Raw genomic sequence first — 9,411 nt, forward strand, 5'->3', positions numbered from 1 at the left:
GCATAGATGTGTGTCTCCACCCTTTTCTTGATGGACTTAAGACAGGCTTGTCCTTGGAGACCTCGCACAGCTCTATGGCACGTCAGGCATAAAGGGCAAAGCCACTCATTTCTCCAATCATGTCCTGCTCGAACATGGTGTGCTTCGTGGTGCGCCCGCAGCGATGGCCGCGCCTCGGCTTGCTCATGTTCTTAGTCACCTTGCGACCGTTGTTGCGGCCCCTGCCGTAGGGCAGCGCGCAAAGTTGGGGCTGCTTCTCCTCTCTGGCTCCTGCGGCAGAACGCTAGTTACTGTCAAGATTCTTTGTCCTTAATTTTCCGAAGTTTGATTATGATGTGCCTGGGTATGGCTTTCTTCACTTTATCCTATTTGGGATTTACTCAGCTTCTTGAATCTGTAGACCACCTAAGGGTAATTTACCAGATATGCAATATTTCGGCCATTATTTCTTCAAATATTTTTTTCAGAGCAAAGTTTCTTTCTGCCTTTCTCCTGGAACTTCAATAATGTGAATATTACATCTTTTGTTATTGTCCCCAAAGTCCCTGAAGCTCCTTTCTTCTCAATAGAGACCCCCCAAAATCTGCTTCTCTTTTGTGTGGACTTCAACCTGTTTACTCTCCATTATGCAGACTGGAAAATTTGTTTTCTTTTCTTTTTTAAGATATTTATTTATTTATTTATTTGAGAGTGAGAAAGAACATGAGTGGGGGAGGGGTAGAAGAAGAGAGAATCTCAAGCAGACTCCCCACTGAGCAGGCAGCCCTAGGCAGGGCTGGATTTCACAACCCTGAAATCATGACCTGAGCTAAAGGCAGCCACTTAACCAACTGAGCCACCCAGGCTCCCAGAGTGGATAATTTCTATTGGCCTATTATCAAGATCACCAACTCTTTCCTCTCTCACCTCCATTCTTCCATGGAGAAGAATGAGTTTCTTCCAATGAATTTTATTTCAGTTACTGTACTTTCAGTTCTTAGTTTTTCACCTGGTTCTCTATGTTTTCTAATTCTTTCTGAGATGATATATATTTTTGAGGGCGGAGGGGCAGAGGGGGAGAGAGAGAGAGAGACTCTTAAGCTGGCTCCATGCTCAGCATGGAGCCTGACAAGGGGCTTGATCTCACAACCCTGAGATCATGACCTGAGCCAAAATCAAGAGTTGGATGCTTAACCAAATGAGCCACCCAGGTGCCCCTGAGACTCTCTATTTTTTAATTTGTTTCAATAGGGTTCATAAGTGCTCCTTGAAACATTTTTACAAGTTCCTTTAAAATTCTTGTCAGATAATTCCAGTATCTGTGTCGTCTTGGTGTTGGCATCTACTTACTGGCTTTTCCCGTTCTATTTAAGATTTTCTTGATTCTTGAAATATTGAGTATAATGAATTATTTTCTATTATACCCTGGATGTTTAGGATATTATGAGACTATAATTCCATTTTAAAAGTGTTACTGCCAAGGCAATAATCAGAGCTCTGTTTGCACATCCCCAATACCAGTCATCTTGCACAGTGGCTGAATCACAATTTTTGGAGTTTTGGATAATTTGTTGTACAGTTATTGTAAGAAGAGAGAGAAAGAGACAGAGACAGAGAGATCCACTTGTATATAGAAGAGGAGATTGTCTATGTATGAATATATGTGTGCATATATAGTTATTTTATGCTCTGGGCCCTAGAGGTATGCGAGCAATGGAGTAAAATGGCTTTGAGGCTCTTGGTGGGGTGGGGATTGATGATGACAGGACCCCAACCACAGTTTGGGAGAATGGAGAGCTGGGCTGGACGTCTGAGATGGCTCATCCACGTGGCTGACAGTTGATGCCTAGTGAGGATGTGAGCATGGTGGTCATCCTTCTCACATGGCGGCTACCCTTCCCTCTGCGTGAGAGTCTCAAGAGAACCAACTAAGCTGCTCTTTTCTGACTTAGCCTCAGAGGTCATACAGCACCTATGGTTACACATGAGCTACTAAGGCCAGCCCAGATCCAAGGGAAGGGCACAGAATCACTTCAAAGGCTTTGAAGACATGTTTTAAAGCTACCACAGCCTTCCTTCCAGCTGCAAAGTATTTACATTCTTTCCACATGCAGAATTCACTCTTCCTACAACCTCGGAATTCTCATCTATTTTGCAGCAGACTCATAGTCAAGGTCCACAAGCCTCGTCATCTAGACCAGAGCCAGGTGTTGCGGAGGTGCCATGATTGCCGGAAAACTAGAACTCTGAAGCACTTCTGGAGCGAGGGAAGTGGTTTCAACTATTTGGGAAACCGGTAGATGAATTATTTAGGACTGCACTGCCTGTTATGGTAGCCATCAGCCACATACACCAATTAAATTTCAATTAAAGAAAAATGAGGAGTACCTGGTTGACTCAATCAGTTGGGTATCAGACTATTGACTTGGGCTTGGGACAATATCTCCAGGCTGCGGGATGGACCCCTGCCTTGGGCTCTGCCCTCCAGTCGGCTTGAGATTCTTTCTCCCTCTCCATCTGCCCCTCCCCATGCTCACATGCACACACTCTCTCAAATAAATAAATAAACAAATAAACCCTTTAATTAATTAAACAAAAATGGGAAAACCTGAAAATTCAATTTCTCCATTGCACTAGCTAAATTTTAAGCACTCAATCGGTCCATGTGACCGGTGGTTACTGTACTGGACAGCACGGACATAGAACCCTTCCAACCTTGCAGAAAGTTCTACCGAGTAGTGCTAACTAGACAATAGAAGTTCAGGTATACTCTGTGCCCCATAAATCCACTCTGAATATATATCTTAATCTGGAGTCTCCCAAAAGCATGCCCTGAGCCAAGGGGACAGGTGGTTTATTTGGGAGATATCCCCAAGAAACACAGGTGAGCAGAGAAATTGGGACCAGAGGAGAAAAAAAGCCAAAAATGGCACAGAGTCTGGACCACACAGAGGCAAGTGAGGCACCAGGGCACTTGCCTGAACCTGAGAGGGAGTGCCTCCTTGAAGTTTACACCCCCGCCACCCTTGTCCCAGCCCCTGAAGGGCAACTGCTGTGGGCCACTAGGGCTCATGCCCACCAGGCAGGGACCCTCTAAGGACTCGAGGAGTCATGCAGAACACGCCTTCGAATCAACCCGCTGAGGAAAAGAGAAGCAAAATTATTTATTCCCTGGCTCCCACCCCTTTCTGGTGGAAGATTGCCCCTGGGGAAGTAATCCAGGCGCTTCCAGTCTGTTCTGCAGGCAGACGGGAGAAAGACCTCAGATGGAGAAGAAAGATATAGGCATATGAGGTAGAAAGCTGTCAGGGTGTTCGTGAACTGCCCACCAGATCTACCAGTGAATGAAAAAAGCTGAGGGGATATGGTGGTCGGTGCTATGGCATGTCCTAGAAGACCTCCCACGGAGGGGATGTGTACAAGCCTTCGGGTGATGGGGAGCCGAAGCGCCCATCACTGGGGGAGTAGATAGGTGAACGTGCTGTGGGCCCACCATGGGCTACAGTGCAGCAGTTAGGAGAACTTGGTGTATGCCACTATATGGAGAGATCTCCAGAACATAAGTAAAAAAAAAAAAAAAGGAAGAGATAGAATGAAATTTATAGCACAATCCATTTATGCAGATTGGAAGTGCATATACACACACAAAATCACAAATGATAAAGACACATCTTCCCAGCTATATATCAAGTGCCTTAAAGTGGGTGCCTGCGGGCAGGTGGGGTGGGAGTGGGGATCGGGTACAGGAAGTGGGGGGAAAGCCTTAGAGAGTCTTTCATGGGCCAATTGCAATTCTGTGTTATGATCTGAAGAGTATGATTAATAACTCTCTGCACCTAAGGGCCAAGAAAAAAAATAATAAAGGAATGAAAAATATAAAGTGCCCACACATCAAAGCAATTCCCTACCTGCTACACAATTATTATTATCACGGGGGGTGATGATAACAAAGCAACCAGACTCCACCTGCCTTCTGGAAGCCCTCCTCACTGCCTTCTCCCCAGGCAGCCCCTCCAGTCCCCAGCAAGTTCTCTTGCCCCCATCGAAGGAGAAGCTCCCTACCCTTTCCGGCTACCCAGAGGGAGAGACAGGAGAACTGGCTGGCTATGACTCCCACAGGTTCTCATCTTCTTCTCTGGGTGTATGTAGAATAGGGGGTAAGCGCACGAGACTCCGTTCAAACCCCAGCTCTGCCACTAGCCAGCTGTGGGACCTTAGGCAAGTCATTTTTTCTTCCTGTGCCTCCGTTTTCTAGCTGGTAAAATGGGAACAAGCATAAAAGTAACAACTCACAGGAATGTTCAGAGCATAAAATGAGTTCCCAGAACTAGCTTAAACCGGTGGGGGAAGCTCCCTCTCTTACATCCACGCAGCCTCACCACTCATCCTCTGCCCCAGTCCCTGCCCTACCGGGACCGCTTCCTATCCTTCTACCTGCCTTGGCCTCAATCGGTAGATTCCCAAAATTCCAGGAACTCCTGAACTAGGTCAGGAACTCCTTAGGCTTCACCCTGGGATCGAATTTCAGTTTCTCTTTCCTTCCGTTCTGGGCTCATCCGGCCCCACCCACACCTGTGAGCTCACCTTGGCTTCCAGAAAAGTCTGTCACCCCCTGCTGCCTTTCTCCTGCAGCTGACTTTTTCATGCCTCATTCTCCTCCCATGAGCTGTCAGAAAGCGGCACACCTGACTCCGTACCTGGCCCCACCCACTCTTTCCTTTCAAGTCGTTGTGAAAATCACAATTTCCATTTGCCTTTTCACTTTACACACATCAGCCAGGACTGCTCACTTAGCCTGCCTAAAAAACGGAGCCATGCAGCCAGGGAAGCAGTTGCGATATGACCATGGCCATGGCGTGGGTCCTGCTGCTGGTAACTGCTGGGCTGAGCATGGCCACAGCTGGCCCCGTCCCCACTTCTAAGCCCACCACAACCTGGAAGGGCTGTGACATTGGCAGGTTCAAATCTCTGTCTCCACGGGAGCTGGAGGCCTTCAAGATGGCCAAGGATGCCTTGGTGAGTCCCTATGATTGTGGATTAACCTCTACTCCTCCTGCTTTGGCCCAGGTGCCAACTGGCTACAGTGGGCTAACCTCTATCTTCCTGCAATGGGCTAGCCTCTGTCCTTTCTGCTGCAGATTAAACTCAAGCCCTCCTTCGAGGTCAACCTCCATCCTTGCTGCTATGAGCTAGCCTCCAGCCCTCCTACTGTGGGCTAAACCTCTGCTCTTACTCTCTAGGAAAATTCACTAAAAAACTGGAGTTGCAGCTCCCGCCTCTTCCCTAGAAACTGGGACCTGAGACAGCTGCAGGTGAGTTGGAAGTGGGGCCACATTTGTCCTCACCTGGCCCCTCTCCCTCATTCTTTAAGTGGCCCCTTGCCTCCTTTATCTCACCTGTCCTCCCCTCTGTCTGGTCTCCCCTCACCTGTCCTGTGCCATCCCCCCACAACCCTGCCACACCCCCGCCCCCCACCCCCGTCCTTCCTCAACTGCTACCTTGACCCTAACCCTCCCTTGGGTCCCTTTCCCATCCAAGTACTAACCAGGCCCAACCCTGCTTAGCTTCCGAGATCAGACAAGATCAGGCATGTTCAGGGTGGTATGGCCGTAGACCCTTAGGTCCCTTTCTATCACCTCTTTGCCTCTCTCCACATCCCTATCTCTTTCACCTGTCCCCATCACTCTTACCTAATTCCTTCTCATTTCTCCCTTCTTCTCTCTCCGGGTTCTATCTCCCACCCAAGCCCCTTGCCCTGGCCAGCTTGTCACTGTCTAGTCTCAATCCTGATTCCCTCTGCCCCTCTCACCTGTCTTTCCCACCACTGATTCTCCCTTGTGTCCCCCATCATCTTTCTTCCACTGCCCTTTCCCAGAGTCTTCGCCTCCTTCCTTCACCTTGGTCCCCTGTGCAGCCAGCAGCACCCCCTCCCCTCGCTTCCCTAACCTGTCTCTGTTCACCCATCCCCTTCCTGTCTCTCCGAACTTCTGTGACCCCCATGAGCCACATTTCACTTGTCCCACTTCACTCTTTCTCCTGTATCTTCGCTTAGGTTTCTGCCTCACCTCTACCCTTCATCTGCATCCTTCTGCATGTGTTCCCTTCTCCTGCCTCCTTCTCACCTGACCCATCCTGCCCCCATCCTCTGTCACCTATCACCAGCCCTCTTTCCCTCCTGACCTGCCCCCACGTAACTGGGTCTTCTTGCCTCCGCTTCCTCACCTTCCCACCTTATCTGTTCTTTCTCACCTCTCCTTAGGTGTGGGAGCGCCCCCTGGCCTTGGAGGCTGAGCTGACCTTGACCTTAAAGGTCCTGGAGACCATGGCTGATAGGTCCCAGGGGGGCATCCTGGACCAGCCCCTTCACACTCTGCGCTACATCCACTCTGAGCTCCAGGCCTGTGTGAGTGCTCGGGGCACCTAGGTCCTCTCTGTGGGATCTGGGCATAGGGGACATCACCCCTCTGCCCCAGGCCCCACCTCACAAACCACCCTCCTTTGCCCACAGGTCAAGGCTCAGCCCACAGTAGGCCCCCATCCCCGAGGCCGCCTCCACCACTGGCTGCACCGGCTTCATGAGGCCTCAAAGAAGGTGAGTGACTCAAGAAGGGGATGGATGCCCAGGCCCGGAGTGAGGGAGGAGGCGGACACTTGGGAAATGGCAAACATGTCTCTCTTTCTCAGGAGTCTCAAGGCTGCCTCGAGGCCTCTGTCCTGTTCAACCTCTTCCGCCTCCTCAAAAAGGACCTGGAATGTGTTGCCAGTGGAGACCTGTGTGTCTGAGGACCGGGACCCACCCCCAGCCCATGGGGGACCCCAGACCTTAATTGATACACTAAGTCCCAGCCCTGCCTTAAGTTATTTCCTCTCCCCCCCCTTATTTATGAAACTGGAGTGCTGACCTAGACCCAAAAGAAATGCTTGTTTTTCTACTTTTATACAATATGCACAAGTAAACAGGAAGGAATTGGAACCTTCTGTGATAAGTGAGTCCTTGGGTACGTGTATGATTGTGAGTCTGCGACTGAGTGTGGGTGTCTGGGAGGTGGAGGTAAAACGTGTAACTGGCTGTGTATATTTGTGTGTGCCTGATTTCTGTGACCGTGTGCATGTATGGATTTAAGTGAGTATCTGCCTGAACCTGGGTCTGAGTGCACGTGCCTAACAGCAAGTTTGCGCCCACATGTATGCCGTTCTGTGAACATGTAACACACACATTTATATGTCTCTCTGTCTGTCCCCATCTGTGAACTGGATATCTCTCAGTTCCATGGGTACCTAGGACACAGAGAGGTCCAATCAAGATGGTTTATCCTGTAATGAGTGTCAGAAACCCAACTCAAGTGGGGAAAGCAAAAGTGAGTTTATTATCACACATAACAAAAAGTCAGCTCAAAGGGCTGGTCTAGGATGGGTTAATTCATTATTCAGTAATGTCTTTGAGAACCAAATTCTTTCCATTTCTGTTGGCTGATTCTCACTCTGGCTACCTCCTGGTCTCAAGGTGGCAGCCACAGCTCTGGCTGTCACAACCAACCACCTCAAACTTAATGGAGTAAAATGACAACCATTTGATCCTACTCACAGATTCTGTGGGTCGCAAATTTGGACAAGGCTCAGTGTGGATAGCTTGCCTCTGCTGCACAATGTCTGGGGCCCTGACTCACTTTCCATAGTTTTTTTTTTTTTTTTTAAGGTTTATTTATTTATTTTGGTGGGGGGGAGAGATCATGGGGGGAGGGGCAGAGAGAGGAGAGAAGCAGACTCCTGGCTGAGTGGGGAACCTGATGTGGAGTTCACTCCGACAACCCCCAAGATCACAACATGAGCTGAAATCAAGAGTCAGACACTTGGGGCACCTGGATGGCTCAGTTGTTAAGCATCAGCCTTTGGTTCAGGTCATGATCTCAGGGTCCTGGGATCAAGCCCCACATTGGGCTTTCTGCTCAGCAGGGAGCCTGCTTCCCCCTCTCTCTATGCCTGCCTCTCTGCCTACTTGTGATCTCTCTCTCTGTCGAATAAATAAAATCTTTTAAAAAAAAAAAAGAGTTGGACATTTAACTGACTGAGCCACCAAGGCACCCTTCTTCCACAGTTCTTAAAAGCGAGGAAAACTGGGGCACCTCAAATAAATAAATAAAAGGTTTAATTTATTTATTTAAGAGAGCTCATGGGTGGGGGGAGGGAAAAGGGGAGAGGGAACTGCAGACTCCCTGCTGAGCAGCCCCCGCAACGTGGGGGCTCAATCCCAGGACCCCGAGATCATGACCTGAGCGTGAGGCAGATGCTTAACCAACTGAGACACCCAGGCGCCCCAATAGATAAAGTACTTTTTAAAAATAAATAAAATCAAAGAAAACCTTCCAGAGAAACTCCCTATTGGATGTGCATGCTTGTCTCATTGGCCAGAATTTAGTCACATGCTTAAGCCTAAAGCAATCAGCGGCAAGGAAGATATAAGTTGCTCAGCCCATGGCACGAATTTCTTTCCCTTTGCCTGACACTTGCTTTCGGGATTCCCTTGCAGCTTGGGATGGCCATCCAACTGAAGGGCTTCTTAAATTCATTAACATATGTAAGGAATTTTAAACAGTTCTTGGCACAGGTTAAGCCCCACATATGTATTTATTGCTCTTACTCTTATTTTAGAATTTTTTTTCTTGATGCAAAGAAAACTCTTCCGTGTGTTCCCTTCTTTCCTGCATACTTCACTAGTATGAGGATGTGAGTTCTGGAGCTGTGGTGCCCATTTTGTGACCAGGAGGCAATGAGCCAAGAGTATGAAGCTATTCTTCTAAGGAAGGTAGAACTAAATACTAGGAAATTGGGTCCTTGGTGATATCAGTGAGGCATTGCACCAAAACCCCAAACCTCCTAACTCCAGACTTCTTGTTAAATGAGATAAACAGGGCACCTGGGTAGCTCAGTGGGTTAAGGCTCAGGTCATGATCCCAGGGTCCTGGGATTGAGCCCCTCATCAGGCTCTCTGCTCGGCGGGGAGCCTGCTTCCTCCTCTCTCTGTCTCTGCCTGCCTCTCTGCCTATTTGTGCTCTCTGTCAAATAAATAAACAAAATCTTTTTTAAAAAATGAGATAAGGGGCGCTTGGGTGACTCAGTGGGTTAAAGCCTCTGCCTTTTGCTCTGGTCATGATCCCAGAGTCCTGGGATTGAGCCCCACATCAGGCTCTCTGCTCAGTGGGGAGCCTGCTTCCTCCTCTCTCTCTCTGCTTGCCTCTCTGCCTACTTGTGATCTCTATCTGTCAAATAAATAAATAAAAAATCTTTAAAAAAATGAGATTAAACAAATGTCTTCAGTCATGTTAATTGCAGCCAGATGTATTCTCACAAATCCATCTCTGTACACCCAGCATAAAGCCTAGAGAAGGTAGTCAATTAATTGATAATATGGGGTGCTTGGCTGGCTCAGCTGGT

The 9,411-nt window shown here is 48.5% G+C and overlaps 1 protein-coding gene across 1 annotated transcript; it reads left to right on the forward strand.

Moving 5' to 3' along the window:
• Positions 1-4,824: 4,824 nt before the first annotated feature.
• IFNL1 (interferon lambda 1) lies at positions 4,825-6,762 on the forward strand. Its single transcript, XM_045989269.1, has 5 exons — positions 4,825-4,995; positions 5,220-5,291; positions 6,239-6,382; positions 6,488-6,571; positions 6,664-6,762. Exons 1-5 carry the CDS (start codon positions 4,825-4,827, stop codon positions 6,760-6,762), a joined length of 570 nt encoding a protein of 189 aa, XP_045845225.1.
• Positions 6,763-9,411: the final 2,649 nt, after the last annotated feature.

The sequence above is a fragment of the Meles meles genome, chromosome 19 (genome assembly GCF_922984935.1).
Source record: "Meles meles chromosome 19, mMelMel3.1 paternal haplotype, whole genome shotgun sequence".
In the NCBI taxonomy this organism is placed as follows: domain Eukaryota; kingdom Metazoa; phylum Chordata; class Mammalia; order Carnivora; family Mustelidae; genus Meles; species Meles meles.

Bases quoted from the DNA above. Each gene is read 5' to 3' on its own strand.
- IFNL1 (XM_045989269.1), top strand. From the start codon at position 4,825: ATGGCCATGGCGTGGGTCCTGCTGCTGGTAACTGCTGGGCTGAGCATG. The intron at 4,996-5,219 runs GTGAGTCCCTAT...CTTACTCTCTAG, and splicing joins AGATGGCCAAGGATGCCTTG to GAAAATTCACTAAAAAACTG. The intron at 5,292-6,238 runs GTGAGTTGGAAG...ACCTCTCCTTAG, and splicing joins GGGACCTGAGACAGCTGCAG to GTGTGGGAGCGCCCCCTGGC.